Source organism: Meriones unguiculatus, chromosome 2 (assembly GCF_030254825.1).
Source record: "Meriones unguiculatus strain TT.TT164.6M chromosome 2, Bangor_MerUng_6.1, whole genome shotgun sequence".
Taxonomy (NCBI): domain Eukaryota; kingdom Metazoa; phylum Chordata; class Mammalia; order Rodentia; family Muridae; genus Meriones; species Meriones unguiculatus.
This window is the reverse complement of record NC_083350.1, coordinates 92471239-92490225: the sequence shown is the minus strand read 5'-3', so window position 1 is coordinate 92490225 and position 18987 is coordinate 92471239. Positions and strand designations below refer to the sequence as shown.

Below are 18987 nucleotides of genomic sequence, written 5' to 3'. Positions count from 1 at the left end.
ATCCTCCTGTTGTTGGTCCATACATGCCAGTTTATATAATGGTCTTATTTAAAAAAAAAAAAAAAATCATGGTTAGTATCCACAGGAGTTCAGGCACTTGTCACCTAACTGGAAGATATTACTAATCACCGGACTAGAATGGTGGAAGAGGGGAAGAAAGACAAGGCAGATAGATAGACAGACAGACAGACACACACACACACACAGACCAACTGACCACCCTCCAAAGGTTGATCACAATTAGTGTTCTCAAAGGAACTAAGACTCAATCTTCAAAGTAAAAATAACCTCAGAATTTCATAGTAATAAGATTTTGAAATATAAACGTTTAGTTTTAGACTGTAGGGTTTAATGGTGCTATGTGTTTGTTCATCCCAAAATGTACAACTTTACATTTTTGTTATCATGGTGATTTGTTTTCTCTTCTGTATGAGACTGTATGGGACTGGCTGGAGGGGAGAGATAGGTTCTATCTACCTTCTGCCGCTGCACGTTGCCATTTTTCTCATGAGAGAGTGGCACAGCTCATTGTCGTAGCTTGTGTCTTATGTGGTTTTGTGTACATTCTCTTGAGTATCATAAGGAAAAAAAAAACTCTGTTCAAAGGAAGAAATGAACCCTGAGTCCCTAGCGTTGTGGGGGGGAGGGGCATTATGGTGTTTTCCCCATGTGTGTTGTGGGGAGAGGTCTCACTCCATAAGAGAGCACACTGCCTTCATGCTTAGACAGCAGGGAACTTTGTTACTGGGAGCTAACCTCAGAGCAAGCCCTGAGTCATTTTGGCAGTCAGGGGACTCAAGAGCAGCTTTTAGAAAATGGACATTATCCCACCAATGCAGGCCTTTAATCCCAGCACGCAGGAGGTAAAAGCAGGCCAATCTCTTAGTTCGTGGCCAACTGGTCCACAAAGTGAGTTCCAGGACAACCAGGCTACACAGGGAAACCATTTCAAAAACAAAACCAAAAGAAACCAAGAAAAGCATTCTGTCTAACCTAGAAACCCATTCTTAACTGTGCTTTGGGGCCCACAACAACACAGGGCTTTCCAGTGTCTTCCTGACATGTTTCTCAGGTACATGATTACTTGTGCTAATGCCATTGTTTTCTGAAAAGTCTACAGATGTGAATCTTCAAATCATACCTGTCAGTGTGAGAAGCTTGTTCTCAAGTGGCAAATGTGTGTGGTTAACATAGTTTATATATCTACCTTCACTTGCATTTCCCTAGAAGGCCTGGTTTCCTTTGCTTGAGTGTAGTATGTGTCTTATTTGCCTATGAGACTGGCTGTTTTTACAACTTGTCAAGTTGTAAAAAAAGCAAGAGCCATATGCCAAGCAAATAATGATGGATGAGCACAGCATCTCCATGCGTTTCTTCTCAGAAACTTTGTTCAGTTCTCTTTGTTCTTAAGTTTGGGAAGTAGAGTGATCCCTTTAGCAATTTTGTGATGGCCTCTAACTAGAGGTCTCTTTCTCTTTGTGAAAGAGTAATGAGCAGTATCTGAATCAGGCACTTGAGCCCAGTCTATCAAGATCACGTGGGGAACTTAACATGTTGATCTAAGGTAAGGCCAGCTCTGAGTTCCCCAAGTGATTCTAGTGTATCGTCAAGACTAGGAGTAAGTGATCAATCTATGTATATTCAGGTTCCCCAAAGTTCCTAGAGCACCGTAAAGGATGCCTGGAAGCAAGTGGATAGGAACAAACAGAAGGGCCTTTAGGTCCCAGATCTTCTGCCTGCCCTTATTCCCACCCTTTTTCTCTGAGTAATTCTGCCACTTTCTGTCTTGCACAAAGTTTACTGGTGGGAACAAGGGGTTTTCTTGGTTTATTCATTTACCATTTTAGGGGATGAGGGAGTCCAGGAATTTAACCCATGACCTCACACCTCCTAGATTTTTAGCAAATGTTCTGCCGCCAACCTCTTTTAAACCTTGGTAAGTTACTCAAGCTGGCCTTGAAATTCGTTTAGTCCCAAGCAAGAATCTCAGGCATGCAACATTTAAACCAGCAGAGCAATTTTTTTCCACAGTTCTAGTCATAGGCCCTATCTAAGAGCAACAGCACAGATGTCAAATCTACTTTGCTAAGACTGCAAATGCAGACACTTCCACAAGAATCTGGTGTGTAGCCTTTGAGAAATACAGAAAAAGAAATCTAATATTAGTAAGTGATAGTTACCCATGAGCTAACCTTCACTATAACTGGGAAGTCTCAAGTGGGATCAGACACTGGCCACCAGAGAAACATTTGATTTTGGTGTCTTTAGTTGGCTTACATGACAGCTTTTCAGTTTATCCCAAGCTCCGACATCTCATGGTTTGTACTTGACCATCTCACTGATTTGTTTTTCCTGGTCTGGCCCTGGAAACATTGGTCCTGTAGCCTAAACCCCTTAGAAAACTGTTGATTACCAATGTGCTATCTGCAGGGGTGTTATGATATTGATCATTAAACAGCCTAGATACTATAACCGTGCTCACGTCTTCCCAAAAATAATGTTGTATGGTGTTGATATTTAGCAGACATTGAGAAAGCTGTGCTTTATTTCCCTTTCTCAGAGAAAGAAAAGATAGGAATCTGGCCTTTTATTGAAGAGGATAATCTGCTTGGCGTTAGAACTTCATATAAAGTTTATAGAAATCCATTATTGTTGAGTACCGTTCTAGATCTGTTTCCAGAAAGCTAAGATGCCATATTTGTCTCTTGGTGTGCTAGATTTCATTTTTTTCCTCAGTCAGATCAAACCTAATTAAAATTATTCTTCTACTTTATCTTTTAATGTTTTAAATACTCATCACCTCTGTGGTCTCACTAATGGACTAATTTCCTGAGATTATAAATTGGCATGCTTTCATTTCCAGATTGCAGCCTCTCTGTCATCATTTTTCCAGTTTTTGGTGTTTTTTTTTTTTTCTCCTTTTTTGGACAAGTTTGTTTTATGCTGTATCACAAATAGATTTTCTCATTTTGCTTCTGAAAGTATTTGTCCCCTTACATAGTTTATATATGAATAAAGTGTGTATCCAAAGATATTTATCCAATGGCACCAATCAAATTTTGAATTTTTAAAAGCAGCCATACCTTAAAAAATAGTTGGCAAGACAGATTTAATTTTTAAAAAGCCCATTTCTAAAGAAAACTAGTAATAGTAGTAATAATAATAGATAAAAACATTCCTATAGCAATTCTATACAATAAAATTACTATTGAAATTATTGCCAATTTTTGGCTATTATACTCTTTCTTATATAACTTAAAATTTGGACCAAAAAGTATAGAAAGAGCATAATTCTAAAATATACAGCATAACTTTTTTTTCTTTTTGTAGCATTAATCTTATCACTGGTCATTTAGAGGAACCAATGCCAAACCCTATAGATGAAATGACAGAAGAACAAAAAGAATATGAAGCCATGAAACTTGTCAACATGCTTGATAAACTTTCCAGGTATTGTATTCCCATCCATTTTTGCTTGGTTTCTAAGAATGTTCTAATTCTTTGTCTCTCTCACTGAGAGTTACCATAGAACAGCAACTCTGGAAATCCATGTCTATTGGAACAGGGAGGCCCAGGCAGCAGCCCGTGGCTTTTCTCCATGTGCCGCTTCTGGATGTGCATTACTGAAGCATGTCAACACTCAGTGCTGAGGCAGTAACTAGAGGTGGCTGTAGTATTAACCCACTAACCTCCCTGTCTTCGAAAGGATGCTGCGAGTTAGGCTCCGTGATTTTGCTGCTTCTTGTATTTTTGTTTCAGTCTGTATTGGTTTTTGTTTGAAACCATGGTGCGCTTTTTCTCCTTTCCTTTTTGATGTGCAAGTTTGCAGTATTGCTTTTTGAGTTGCTGTTGAAACCAAGAATTCTAAAATGCCGTATACTCAACAGGAAGAAGTGAAAAAAAATAGCTCAAAAAAAGGACTTTTTTTTTTTTTAAGCAGGCACTTTTACTAATTAAGGGTTCTAAAAAGCAACTGGCCCCTCCCCTCTTGCTTCACATATCCTTCCTTTCCAAAATAACCATTTTATAAATAATTAAGATATGCTAATCAACAACTAGTTTTTTTGGAGGAGTCATTAGATGATTCCTGCAGGCTTAGACAGGTTGCCTTATTTTCCAGTCATATATAGAGCCACTGTCTTCTGTGAGTCATCTTGAGTGAGTGTTTCTTTGTGTTGGTGACAGCCACCATGTAAAGGTGAAGTTCTTCTGCTCATCTCATTTTTCACATAACCATAAAGGCTGCTATTCATCCATCAAGAGAAATAACAGTTAAGATAGAACGGCCTTGAGAAGAGAGGGTCTAATGGGGAAGTATAGATTACACTTGTAGCAGGCTTAGCTAAACTGAGAAATGGATGGGCTGTGGGTTGACAGAATTATACCTGTAGGGCTATTTTGACACTCTGTAGTCTCAAGCTTTCTGCAGCAGCATTGGTAATGTATAGAAGCTGGTTAAAAATAGGTAGCTTCATTATCTACAAAGTATTCTAGAACTTGGTGACTAGTAGCCACTCTGTCTAAATTTTTGTTCTTCCCCAGCATTAGAATTACTACTATGCTTGTGCTATTCAAAAGACATTTGGCTTGTTTGCAGAATGCATTCTCCTTAACACAACAGTTTTCCTCTATACAACAAATTCTTTCCCAGAAGGAAATAATAATGCTCATAGAGACCATTACTGCAGCAGACCTGTCTATATTAAGCTGAATAACAAGTTCTGTGTAAATATATAAAAATAAAATCTGGTAGCTGGGGAAAGAGTTCAGTGCTAAAGTACAGGCCCTGGGTTCAGTCCTCAGCAACCCTTCCTCCAATATATATATGTCCAGATGGTTCTGGTACAGCTAATGAAACGTGATGGTATAAGTGAATTAGAATGAAATCAGTAGCATCCATCTGGTGGAAGCTGGGAAGGAAACTGTTAGTAAGGACCTGAGTAGAGAATCTTAGTGTTTCAACACATTAGATCACTCAAGTATATAAATTTCTTGTTGTAATGATAGGAGTTGTTGGCAGCTAGGATGCTATATTGGTGTCCCATTTAACCTCCATAAGGAAACGTCTAAGAACAAAACATAGAAAATGAGGAGCAGCCTGCCCAAGATAATGCAGTGTAATCTGGGTACTTGGCTTGTTCTTAGAGACATCACCAATTTCATAAGGTACCCTATTTACATAAAACAAGGAAGTTCTCCTTTTAACCTCAAAGGAATCTACTATTTATATATATTTTAGAAGCTACCAATAAATAAATAAACACATGAACATCAATTCCAAATTACCCAACTTTCACCTGATTTGAAATGTGTCTCAAAGAAGACATACATTCACCAAGGAGCACCCCAGCAGGTGCTTGGCTCATTCTGAAGGTGGTACTTGCATGTAGAAAGCAGAGCTAGTGTGTCTTGTGTTGGCTTTGATGGTACCTATTTTGCCATTAAAGCCAAAGTAAACTTGAAACTAGTCCTAAGTCTTGTTGACTTTTTGCATGATTGTGTGGTGGTTTGACATTGTCTGCCTGTTTGTGCTTTCTAACATTTGCTCTAATATCAGTGACAGCTGTCTGAAGGTGAGCAGTACACATTCCAGAGTGAGAATGCAAAGAATGAAACCATCCTTCACGCGTCTTTCATGTTTGTTGTGCTCTGTTATTCATTAGTCTTAAGTTTCATCTCTCTTTTCACTTTTTCTTATTTTTAAGAAAATAAGAAAAACAATGAGATGCCATAAAGCCAGGTAGACTTAAGCTCAGCACCTGACAGGGAGCGTTTACTGAGCAGCTCCGGGCACACAGCAGTGAGCCAGGAGGTCAAGGGAGATCTGGAGGGGAGGGAGACAGTATCTGCCCTTGGAAAGCTCATATTCTAGTGGGCGAAATGGATGTATAGTTTATTCCAAGATACGAAGTAGAAACGGTGACAAACAAGGTCTGTATTGAAGTATGTGCCTAGGGAAAAGGAGCAATTCATCCTGTCTGAATGGCCCAAGGAGTCTTTCTCAGGAAAAAGATGTGTGAGCTGACCGTCAGGTTTAAAAAGTATTCTAGAAAGAAATGGAAATGACCATTCGTTATAGGGAGAGAGACTTAGTCCTTTTAAGTCTTTGGACTTCACATACTGCATCTTTCTTCTAAAGAGCTCAAGAAGCATGTTAACGTCATTGACCAATGGGAAATGGAAGGACCACAGAAATGCCCAAAACATTCCAAGCTGATGGCTGCTGATAATCCATTTTCTTTTGACGCTTTTTACAAAACCCATGCATTTTCTCTCCAGCTTCATGATAAAGTGAGACTGGGAACTTCATTTCCCAGAAACCAAGGCCTTTGCTATGTCCACTGTGTTACTGTGTCTATTTGTTACAGTGTTTGCCAGAACTCTTCTTAATCACCCTTTCAGCACTATCTCCTGCACCGACAAAGAAAGGCATGTGAATAGAGGATAGGATTGGAGGTGATGTGGCCAAGACATGGACACTAGACACTTCCTTTTTTCATCCATAGGAGAGCAGATGTGAAGGACCTGCACCAGGATGGTGGTTAGCAACAGTGTCCCGTGCCAAAGCTCTTACCAAAGTGATGACTAAGGTTGGTCATGCCCAGTACTGTTCCTGAGCCTGGTGTAGGGTACAGATATTACTGCCAGAAGTTGAAAACCACTCCTGTGAAACTTGAGGTCAATTTCATCTGGCCTTCATGCTAGACACAGCCACTGCCTTCAGGGAGTGGCCTCAGCATCTTTATCTCAGCTAGACTTGGAAAGGTCAGGTGAGGAGGTTAGCAGTCAGAAGACCTCTTACTGAGTGTGCATTGACTGCATGGTGTTCTCAATGGTTCTTGATTTCTTTAACATAAAGATCACATCTGTGTTAGATGTTTCTATGCCTGATGTGGGTATGGCACTGATGTGGAGCTTGTCAAAGCTAGAACACCATTGGAGCTCTATAAACACTGTCCTGGCTAACTAGTTTGAGCCCTTGTGCCCCATGGTTCCCCTAGTGTGTGAGGATGAAACTCTAACCTCCAGATTTGAAGGTCTGGGTTTTGCGGGTGGGGGTTGTTTGTTTGTTTGTTAGGGATTTTTTCTTTTCTTTTCTTTCTTTTCTTTTCTTTTTTTTTTTTTTTTTCTTTATAAAATAACCTGCAGGATTCAAGGCTACAAAGTATAGTTGTCAGTTCTATTTCTTGGCCATACTTCATCAAAGTCGAGGCTTTAAAGAAATGCCATAAAGAAATTTGGGCCTTGGCTAACCAATTTAAATAAGTAGTATATGGATTGCTTTAATCTAGAGTAAGTATGATATTTAGCTCTACATACTCAGTGGAGCCTGAGGTATAATATTACAGAAAACATCTCTTGACATTTATAACATGCCTGCCTCTCCATCTCCTCTCTCCTTCTCAGACTTTGAAAGCAAAAATAAGCCCCTGCACTCATGCATGGGCCTGGAATGGTGAGTGTGTATGGGTGAGTCCAGTGTGCTTAGCACAGCTGCCATTACCTAGCAGTAGCACACTCACACTCTGATTATGCCTTCAGCCATTGCTGGCCAAGGGTAGGAACGTTTTAATTACAGTTTTGTTTCTACTCCTCTGATCCCCTTTGTTTCTTTAACTGAAACCAGATGAGTAAATCTCATGCTCCATTCTCACTCCCAGCACTGTTCAATAAGGCTCATTGCCCATTTGCTTGTGTTTTAAACTGTATGTAAATAAATAAGCAATGCCTATCCTGCCACCACTTTTCTTTTTCTCATCCACTCACTCACTGGCCACTAACTGTGCTTCCCACCCCACTTCTATGTTGCCAGCCACATTAATATATGGGACATGGCTTTCTTAGTGTTGGCATCAAATATAAGGATAATACACATGAATCAAGGTTTTTAACTCAGTAAGGTTGTGAGTGATTTACTACTGGAAAATAAGATACATAACTTTTTTCTACATAAATAAATCCTATTGCTCATCTTACAGAAATACAAAAACCTGTAATTAATTGCATATGCCTTTATCTAGTCTAGGATATATTTTTAGGGTGCATTTCAGAAACACTCCACCTTTTTAAAGCACCAGAGTTCAAAGGTCGTCATCGTTCCGGTCAGGAGATCCTTTGGATCTGTACTGTTTGCTGTGGGGACTGCTAGTCTGTGACTACTGAACATTTGCAATGTGGTTAATCCAAATTAGCATGTCCTCTAAATAGAGGAAGAGAGTGGAAAGTGTCAGTCTTTAATTATTTAGTAGATTATGTGTTTAAACTGACCAAGTTTTGTACTGGATTAAATTGAAATCAACTTTACCTCAATTTACTTTTCTGCCTGGCTAGTTGGACATTGACTATCAATATTCAGCTTATATGGTGGCTTGCCTCATATTTCTCATACACCAGCACCAGTATATTTCTGATACTCCATCATTAAGGTTCCATAAAAATTCAATTAAGGGAGCTTGGTGCTTTATACACTGATAAACCCTCACAGGAGCAAGAGAGGGTTGTTGTGAGAAGCTTGATTCTGTGCATCTTAGTTTAGAGGGCTGTCTCAGTGGCTCGACACCTAGGTTGTCCTGTGCCCTTTGCATTCACTATTGGGAGTCATTGAGTGCTTGGTTAAAGCTCAAGCTGAAATGGCTCTTGACAATTAGCAAAAAACATGAAACAAAAATATTCTCCTTCCTAGTTGCTTTCCTCTTTTAACTTTTAGATCTTCCCAATTAGAAGAGGTGTTAGGACTTTCTGTTTGTACTGCTGTATTTAACATAACAGACCTTTTATTTCATGATGTTAATTTGGATAACAGGGTAAAGGAGTTTTCTAAGAATGCTGCCATTACTTAAGGCTAGAACTAAATTGTGTTCTTTCTGCACTATCCCTAACTTCATTCTCTAATGTGTTCCTAACTTTGCTGTCTAACACATAGCAGCTCTTTTTAGAAGCTTTGCATGCTGTCTTCTAACATAAATGAAAATAATAAAAAGCTAACTTAGTGCTTCAAACTATAAAAATGCTTCCATATGTGTTCCCTGTTGATCATTAAGACAATCTTGTGATCTAAATAGGACGGGAGGTATCAGAGGTTAAGTGACTGACACAGGAGCAAGCAATGCATCTACTTCAAAACTTTCAAATACTGCCCTGTTTTGAAAAATTACTAACAATTCCGAGAAGTTTGTCACTCTGATTATTTTTAAATGAAACGTAAGTTTTAAATAAGTACAAACCACCAAAGACCAACAGTGAGCATGTTTATGTTGACAGACTGCAGATTAGAGTGGAAATATATCATGCACCCCTGTTTTCTACTCCATATCCAGTATCATTAGGTAAATAACTAGCTTTCTGAGGGAAACAATAGAAGTTCTACCATCCTTTGTTAAAACTGGGTTTTCTCATTGTTTTTAAAAAAGAATGAATATGGTAACCTAACAGATTCTTAAAACATCATCACACTACTAAATCTTAGCTTTAAAATAACTTCATATGGGAAATTGTAGACAATTGCCAATCATGTTACAAAGAAAAAAGGGTGTGGTGATATGAGCAGTTCACCATGACCATTTATCTTGGAACTGACATATTTACATAGCATGCTTTACTTTTCCAGTGGTGCCCCAGCTTAGAACACAATGGTAAGGCTGAGTAGAAGGTCTCAGAAATTTATTAAGATGCAATTGGAAGACCTTTTATTTACTGTGGAAAAGCCATTATTACCATTTTTTTCCTCCTCAGTCAGTGTCCTGGTGAAAGATCAGTATAACCAGTCTACTAGGAAGCCGTTAGATAAAAGGTGAAGAAGCAATGTCACACCTAAAGGCCACTGCACTCACAGCATCCCATGTAGTTATGTAACTCCTGCTCTAAGAAGGGCTATTACCAGCCGTGAGAACCCAGTGCACTTTAGAGACTTGTGACTACTTCAGCTACTCGCTCCTGGCTTGGAGTTCAGCAGGCACTGCAGAGCTGCACGCTCGGAGCTATCAGGAGATCCATCCCCATCGGCATTTTATGTTAATTAAAATACTTCATTTATATACTAATGTCTCATGCCATCTTTCAAAGGCTAAAAGGAATTAAATATGAAATGGCTAATTTAACATGTCAGGGCTCTTTTTCCAGGCCAACCTCACGTTAAGACCAGGAATCCCTGTGCCAAAGTAATGGTTTCCCAATTATCCTGTCTTGGGTTTTGTTGTACATTGAACAGAAGGCAACAAAACAAGTATGTAACAGAACCTGGCTAAATAGCAGCGCCCTCATTAAAATAGAGAGCCAGGGTGACTAAAGGGAGCAATGCTTCATAGGTCCCCCTTTCTTCTTCTCTAATCATAGAACAAAATCTGTTACACAAAAGGCTCAGAACTATTATGCAGTACTCAATTAGAGGGAGGTGAATAGGTCTCTAACATGCTGTTTTATCAAAAGAGCAGACTGGTGTTTGCATGATTGTTGTTTCATTACAGACCCTGTCATTAATTCCATGTGTCAATACTGCCCTGTAGTACACAGAGCAGACAAGAAAGAAGAGCCCTTGAAAACAAGGGAATGATTTTTGAGTCGTTATCAAGCTAAGTGGCAAGCGGGAAGCTGAAACTCGTATAGGTAAATTCGAAGGGACTCTTGGGAGATCTGCAAGTGGGAAACAAGGATGTGTTTTACCAACTGCTTGATTATGTCCTGCTTTCAACAAGTACACTTGAATCGAATGCTTTGTTTATATTGCACAAAACATGTGCTGTGGGCAAGAGTATTATCTTGCTTCCAGGTCAAGTAAGGTGTTATACACACATCTGACCTATTCTGTATCGTGCAGTTGGGCATGTTATTATCTGAGCCCCGAAACTGCACCATCACTGCTGGGGAACTCACATAGGAACTTGAAGCCCTAAAACTGTGCCCATCTCTACAGTTCTGAGGAGCTACAGAAGCCCAGCTATCACAGAGTAGCACACCAACAGGAAGATGTTAAAGTATATATGGAAAAAAATGTTATAAAGAACAGAAATTTTAAAATATGTTTAAATTTCCTACGTTCCCACCCTAGGTTTAAGAACCATTTTTCCTTTTTTTTTTTTTTTGGTTTTCATTGGCAGTCCCAGGGGTTAAACTGGGGCAAAATCGGAGTTCTTTTCTTGGACGTGCTTTACCTGTGTCCTCTTGCCTGGCCACACCTTATAGACTATGGTTCCTTACCGTTTAGTAAGATCAAATCTCTAAATGATGTTTCGTTCCAGTTGAACATTCTTGGAGGCTTATCTCTTCCCTGGCCAGATGCCTGATCAGATGAGAAGCCCGCCATGATACTGTCACAGTGCCTAGAATGGGCTCTTTATCCAGTAGACATCACTGTACTTTTTGGTGATAACGGGGGCAGTCTTAACTGTGTTAAGGCCTGTATATAGCATTGAAGGTAAGTATGAAGCAGTTGTGCTGTGTGAATATCTTAACCCTGATGCACATTTCAACCATGGTGTTTATTGGCAATCATTTTTTAGAGAGGGCCTTCAGAAATGTAGGGCCAGTGGTAACTTTTCATAAAATGGCCCAGTGAGGGCCATAATGCAATCCGGATCCTGTGTGTGGTACTTGCCATTGCTTAAGTAATCATTTAATTACCTGCTAGCAGATTGCAAAAAAGGTTTGTGGTTGTGGTATATGTCATTGACAGGCAGGTGCTGAGTTGACTGGTAGGGGCAGAATATCTTGATTTGGAAGAAAGGATTAGGGTGGTGATTTTGAGTGTCATAAAAACCCCAGTAGCTTTTCAAGTGACTGAAAATTATTTAGTATCCTGATACTTATTCTTAAAATTAGTATAGAATATTGGGGATCATCTTGTCCAACCCCTCATTTTATAGCTCATAGAGGCAAATGGCTTGCCCAAGGACTTGTAACAGGCTAGTAGAAGATACAGAGCTAGAATCTAGAACTCCTAATGTTTCAGGCATGGGAAGCTGAGTCTGTACTGAATGGTGGTTGACTTCTCTGGCCTGTCAGTATCATCTGATGATGATGACTCATCACGGAAGCTGTTACAGCTAAGAAGAGAATGCTTCCTAACATACAGTCCTATGCCATTCTCCACTTAGCCTTGACCCATGTATTATATCCTTTCAGGAAGCATTTACCAAGCATCCACTGTGTGCTCTGCCCTAGACTACTAGATCCATGAAAAGCACAGCCCGAGAAGACATGGACTCTGCCCTCAAGTTGAGCACAGTCAAGTAGAGCAGTGAGCCCTTGGAAAGCATTCTTCAGGATTTCCTGCAGATTAAGAATCTTTTCCTGAATCTGCAAATCTTGAAAACAAATCTGCTCTCAAATTTAGCCTGTCTTATTCACAGCTTAGTTAGGAGGAGCCTGTACAACACGACTTGTATAAAAAAGGCCAGCTAAATAGAGTTCACCTTCTTAACTGAGGCTCTGCTCTCTCAAGGCCCTGGGCTAGAACGCAGGAGGACATTAAAATGGATTAAGTAAAGCATAGGGCATAGTTTCTTTGTATGTCAGAGCAGTATTGTTTGCAGCTTTCAAATTTTTAGTAATGCTTACTTTTAATGGATACTCTTTAAGTATGGAAGATGGCTCTTGAAATAGGAGATAAAAATTCCTTCATACTCTATCCAGCCTGTCAACCTTAGAGCCCATGTTTCTAGTTCCTCTTCATGCCTTGTAGCACTTTTGAGCTTTCTTTTTCCTTTTCCTCAGATGAGTCAACCTGCTTGCCAATCCTGCACATAACTAACTCTCGCCTCTGTGCCTCTGCTTGACTAATTCTGCTTCTGGGGTTCCTTTCTTTCTGTGACGCCACGTCTTTGCTGCCATTATAGTGGGGCCCTGAGACTGCCTCTTGCAAAGAGCCTGTAATGATGTCTGTTTCCTCCTGTGCTGCTCCAGCATGTGCATTACTGTATGACAGTGAAGGAACATTGCTGTGGTGTTCATAGATAGACTCTGATTCTCTGTCCATATTTTACTGTCCTGGACACAAACAGATCACAGCAAAACTGAGGTAACCATGGCATTCACCAAGCTGTCAGCAGTGAGTCTTTAGAGCAAAGATTTTTGTTTGGTGTTCTTAGGATGCTAGCATTAGGATAGAGAAGAACAGAAAAATCAGACTGAGAATCTGAGAAGCAATCCAGGGTTCATGGGTAAAACAGTCACAAGCTAGCAAATGGTCCATCGCTGCTCCCAAACGGGACAAGAAATCTCCTTGAACAAATTGCACATACATCAGGAGTCGACTTGTGAGCTATATATAAGGTTCAGGGAAAGAGCAGGGCTCTGCCTGTCAATCATTTTAAGCTTGTTATCTGCTGTTCTGTAATCCTTTCAATATTGTTTAATGTGTGTATGTGTTATCTTCCAAAATGACTAAAGCTTCTTGAGGACAGGGACCATGTCTTTTATTTGCTTCTTTATATCCCCTCCCTCCACTATTCTATCAGGAAGGGGAAGCTTTCTGTAAACCCACAAAGAACAAGAGTAATTGTGGTTTCCAGTTATATCCCAGCCACTCTGCACACTCTATGTGTAGCCTGTAGTCTGTGCTTTCATGAGTGCATAGTGAGGTGAGTGTTCCTGCTCTAGCCCTACAGAAAATGAAATCAAAGTTTAGCATTTTCAGGGTCTTGCAGCTAATGTAGCTCTAGAACTAAAGCCCAGGTCTGGCTTAGGGCCTGGGTGTGCTTTTCATGCCCCCACAGTAAATACTTGAGTCCTCTACAGTTCACAAAACTCTTTGATCTATACTATTGCTGTTGTTGCTACCACTGCTGTGCTGGGATTTCTTATGTCATCACTGGGAAGTAGGCATAGATAGTATTATCATGACCCTCATTTCACAGATGGGGAAACTAAGACTCAGAGACTTGCCCAAGATCACACAGCTGGTAAGTGGAAGAACCCGGACCGTAGACTTCTAACTTACAGTCATTTTGCTCTTCACACAACATCACATTGCTGTCTTAATTTTTTGCATGAATGCATGACTTTGTGACCAAGTTTCACTGATGCCTTTCCTACAGAAATGTCAGTATACGCAAGCATCGCATGGACCCATGTGGGAAAGAAAATAATTCATGCCTTTTGAGGAGCTTCAGTTTCAATGAAGGGGAGATACAGAGCACCTTGTAAAAATATTTGAGAATAGTTAATAAGTGAGAATTTAAAGATGGGTGCCTTTTGTTGTATAAATTAACTACTCTGAGTTGACCATAAAACTATGTAAGTGTCTTCATTCTTCCCAGTTGTAAATTTGGACTAGAGGGTAGTAATGAAGGTAACAGACTGGATTTGGAAATTTTCATCCTGGGTTCACATCAGAAGTAGCTGGGTAGTTCTCACATTGGCAGCTGGCCCCAGTGTCGACCTGTTCTTTTGGAAATGTAATTGTGTTAGTGCTGTCGGTGATGGTGTGTCTACCAGGCAGTTCATCACTGTCTTTGGTAGGGACCCTACCAATCCTACTTCTACCTCTCCTTACCATCCAGCCCCTACCATCCCTCACTGCCTTCATAACAACACCTTTAAGCCTAGGTCATTGGGTTTTCAAAGTTTTGTGTTTCAGTTTGGTTGGCTTGGGTTTGGGTTTGGATTTTTGACCTTTTGAGCCAGGCTCTTGTTTTTACAAATGTATGCCACCACTTCCAACCTTTAGACCTAGAAGTTCCTTATTCTTCAGTGTGCCTTTCCCAGCAAATTGTCCCCTTGCATCAGAACTAGAAAATGTGAACTCTAAACTGTGACTGGGTCATAGCAGGGCTAGAGAATTGTTGAGGGCTCTCTATTGCCTGTTGATGTGCTTGCCACAGAGGCCATTCAAACTCTTCGTGTCCTGAAAAATAACATTCTTCCACGGGATCTGTCCTGTAGTGTTTGCGCTGGAGCCATAGGGACACTCTACTCCTCACCCTCACCAGCTCCTTTTCACACCTGCCTGAGGCACGATGCCTTTCCTTCCCACAGCCTCAGCCATAATCCATCTCTCCCTCCTTCTGCATACACCATTACAATGACCTCCTAATGCTTAACCTGTCTGTCACCTGCTCCAGTGCCTATCACACCACCACCATAGGGTGCGAACCAGTAGACACTGTCTAGGGCAAATGCTAAGCTCCTTCCTTACCTCTCTTACCCCTCACTTCTTCCTTGAACCTCTACTCCGTAAACATTAGTCCCTGGTCCAGCCTCACAAGAATACAAAGCAGAAAAGGTGAATTGATGCAGTCACACAAGACAATGGGACCTGTTGCAGTCTCCTTCGCCTGGCACAGGGTCTCATCTGTGGTGCCTTCTCTGCCTCCCCCAGGTACAGTGGCCATGCTTCCTCTCAGGAGCCACAGTGTAGCATTTGCAGTTCTCTCAGGACATTTACTCTGTCTGTGGCCTGAGTCATCCTGGGTCTGTTTGTTTTTTGCATTCATCACGGGCAGCAGCTGCCACTTGTCTTCCTCTCCTGCCCAGGAAGTGGCAGCTCCTTTCAGTTGTAGAGCAGTGAACTCAACTGCTTTTCTGTGCAGTTAGAGCAGTCATTTGAGATGGGATTTACTGCAGAGAGCACTGGACTAGGTTTTAGGAGACCTGTCCTGGGCCCAACTCTGCCACTGAGTGGCCTTGGGTAAGTCACTCTGCCTCCTTTTAAAGAAGGGGATTGGACTAAATGATCTCTGAGCTCCTTCCAACCTTAAGCTTTCTGATTCTGATCCTATTGCCTACAAATAATATGCAGGAGCCTCAGTTTAGCCAGCCAGCCATCCATCCACATTTCCCGAGCAGAAAAGTCATCCTCTGGTGCTGGCCAGAGTCACTTGCTTAGGCTCTTGTTGCTTTAACCCCTGTCAGTGAGCTGAGCTTACCTCACCAGGTGTCACTGTGCTATCAGTTATATGGCTGTCCCTTCCCAGGAGGGAACTTCCCTTCTCTGTGTTGCCGGAAAGGACAGTGGCAAGGAGCAGAGGCAAACAAGTGCCATTGTTGCCCTTCACCCCACAGTCCACCAACATTTTAGCTGCTGCGTCATGTTCTCGGGCAATGGTGCCCGTTTCCATGAGAAATGAGTTTTAAGGGGCTCTGAGCCTTTTGACAGCCCTCTTAAATGCACCATGAGCCTATTGGGAGTGGAAGGATTGGTGTTAACAACTCAATAGGTACAATCGTCACAATCTCTGTGTAATAAATAAGTTCTATGAAAAGATTAAATAAATCTTTCCTTATGCTTTTTGATTGGCTTAATCAATAATTAATCACCTTAGATGAGGCTGTAACTTGTGGAGTGGATACAATTGGATTAGGTGAAGAGAGACAGTTGGGGAGCTTTGAAGAGATTAAAATGGCTGTCAATCCCATAATTAAACTGCCACAAACAAAAGCAATGGTGTTTCCAACAAAAAGAAGGAAAGAGAGAAAAGGAAAGGAAACTTGGGGAAATCCAACTGATTTGAAACGAACCAACAGGTATTTGTGAGTCAGAGATAATGTAAATAAAACCAAAAATCTGACAACTTGATTCCATTAAATGAAACGTATGTTTAATACTAAGTTGAGCAGGTAATAGTCTGGTAGCTTCAACTTCTCTAAAACAAAATGAATCCACAAAAGGAAAATAAAGTTAATTATTCAAAACCAAAGAGACCTGCTCCTTGTCCTGAGCGCATTTGGACCTTGACTTCTCCTACTTTAATTGGCTTAGGTTTGGCTTGTGTGAATGAAGCCTTTCATGTGCCTCTTTCTTTCCGTGCCCCTTTCATCTTTCTATTACAAACACACAGAGAGCTTGAGAGAAAATACTTTGGTTTTTAAAGACTTCTCTTTTTAAAAGGATGTGAATTTGGGTGGGGGAGGGGTGTGTGTGTGATGCTGGTGAATACTTTTTTTTTTTCTCTTTCTTTTATCTCTTTTTCCAGAGAGGAGCTGCTTAAACCAATGGGACTAAAACCTGATGGGACAATAACGCCTTTGGAGGAAGCACTCAGCCAGTATTCTGTCATCGAAGAGACCAGCTCCGACACAGACTGAAAGCATCGTCACCTGCTCACTCTCATCTGGCTTTTATCAGCATCTTTTCTCTGTAGCTCCAGGGGAATCTTCTCTAAAACATTTATGCCCTCACTGTGGCTAGAAACACATTAACTGGTTTACTCATTGGGAATCCAGCGTCTTTAAGAAGTGATCCTGTGTTTTCTGCAACATCTAGGCATTCATACAGAGCTGTGGTAGGCAGAGTTGCAAGGCTAGAAGCAGAAGCAGCCATCCCGTTTCATCTGGATGGAGTACGGAACCTCACTGCAAAGCAGCCTGCTCAATCTTGTTGCTGGAATTCCCAGCTAAAGGTTCAGCTGCGTCCTTCCACCTGCCAGTGAAAGCCGCCCCTGCTGAGTCTCCAGCAACCCAAGGCACACGAGAGCCCGAGGAGCTGGTACATAAGGGCTGAGGCGAGTGACTCCTTAGATCAGCACTGACCGAATGAAAGCCAGGCAGCTGCTCTGTAAACCTAGTCCCACACTTTATTTCAGTTTTTATAAATGTGGAAACACACACACAACACACACAGCCCCAGACTTACAAACCTATTACACTCTAAAAGTTTGTATGTCACTTAGCTAAAACTTCAAATTAAATCTCTCCCTATGAGGAGTTAGAAATGATGGTTTAGTTCCCGGCAGCTACACGTGCCTATTTATTCCTCTTGTTCCTAAACACTACTAGTACCGTAGGGCTGGACCACCGTCTGCATCGCTGCATCCAGGGCGCGCATTCTGAGGTAGCGCTCAGGGTGCCAAGCACACACTCATCCTCCAGGCAGCAGAGAGGGTGGGGCTCCCCGGGTAGTGGGAGTTCTCTCGTGGCCTGTGCTGGGGGGTAGGGAGCCCACAGCACCCATTTGTACATAAAGCTCATTCGTATGTCACATGTTTTAAACAGGGGTCTCTGTGTATTTGTGTGTGTGTTCTACCTTTCTACCATATGTGATCAGTTTAATGGTAACTTTATTTATTTAAAAAAAAAAGAAGAAACACAAATAGTTACTATTAAACTGATTAAGGCTGTTTATTTTTACTCTTAGAAATGGTCATATGAAGTAGACGTGCAATCATGTAGGCAGCAGGCCAAGTTGATCAGTGGCTAAAGTTGAAAGGGGGTTGGTTTCCTTTCATATATGTATGTATGTGTAGATACACGTACATAGATATATGCACACATAGATTATGTGCTTAACCACTGCCTTTTAAAACTTTAAATAAAATGTTGGGGATGATTCAATTTAGCCATCTGTGTGTGTGTGTGTTTCTTTATGGGTCCACGGGCTAACAACATCATTGTACACTTTGTCTTAAAGTTCTCCATCGTTCCTCACTTGTCTTCATACAGCCTCTTTCAAGGACAAAGTGCGCAGAGTATTCGTGAGAGTGGCCTTGATCCTAAATTATTTCTAGCAAAACCACGTATCAAGAAAAAAAGGCATTCTAGCTGTCAGAGAGATGGCAGTGAGTTTCTTAAAATTCACTCTGAGGGGAACCTTTGAAGAATAATCACATTACTAAGATTTATGTTCATTTTGATTTACAAATCATTATGTTTGATTGCTTGGCCTTTAAGCCCCACCCCCAACAAAAAGGCAGAAAAAGAGTTGACTGGATTTGAAGTAGGCTTACTGAAAGCAGCAAAAGAAATGGGCCAGAGGTGGGAGGCATGCAGCACCATTCATCCCAGCTCAAATGGGGATGAGTGTGCATGTCACCATCGGGGAGGGAAATACCATCCAAGGCAGAGCAAACCTGGAACTCTACTTACCAAAGTGCACTCAGTTTGGCCCAGAAAATACTGTGTGTGATAGTATGGCCATAGATATATTTTCCTAATAGTGGCACTGAGCTGCTGTAAAAGAATAAACCAATCAGAATACTTTATAAAAAAATTAGGGAGTGTACATACATTATAGGACTTCCAACCATACCTGTTGAGAAGAGTTTGCAGTGATCCATG

At 41.0% G+C, this 18987-nt stretch overlaps 1 protein-coding gene across 8 annotated transcripts in view; it reads left to right on the top strand.

The window, feature by feature from the left end:
* The window catches only part of Ric8b (RIC8 guanine nucleotide exchange factor B), a 104524-nt gene extending 86256 nt beyond the window's left edge, over positions 1–18268 (top strand). For 2 of the 8 annotated variants that reach the window (XM_021658559.2, XM_021658557.2), the window contains 2 exons: positions 3331–3450; positions 16908–18268. In XM_021658559.2, the coding sequence (XP_021514234.1) occupies positions 3331–3450; positions 16908–17019 (232 nt within the window). In that variant the 3' untranslated portion in view covers positions 17020–18268. Of the gene's footprint in view, positions 1–3330; positions 3451–6506; positions 6591–7407; positions 10603–11234; positions 11411–16907 lie in introns of all 8 variants that reach the window. The other 6 variants (XR_009589964.1, XR_002477208.2, XR_009589963.1 and 3 more) reach the window with 6 other exon arrangements.
* Positions 18269–18987: the final 719 nt, after the last annotated feature.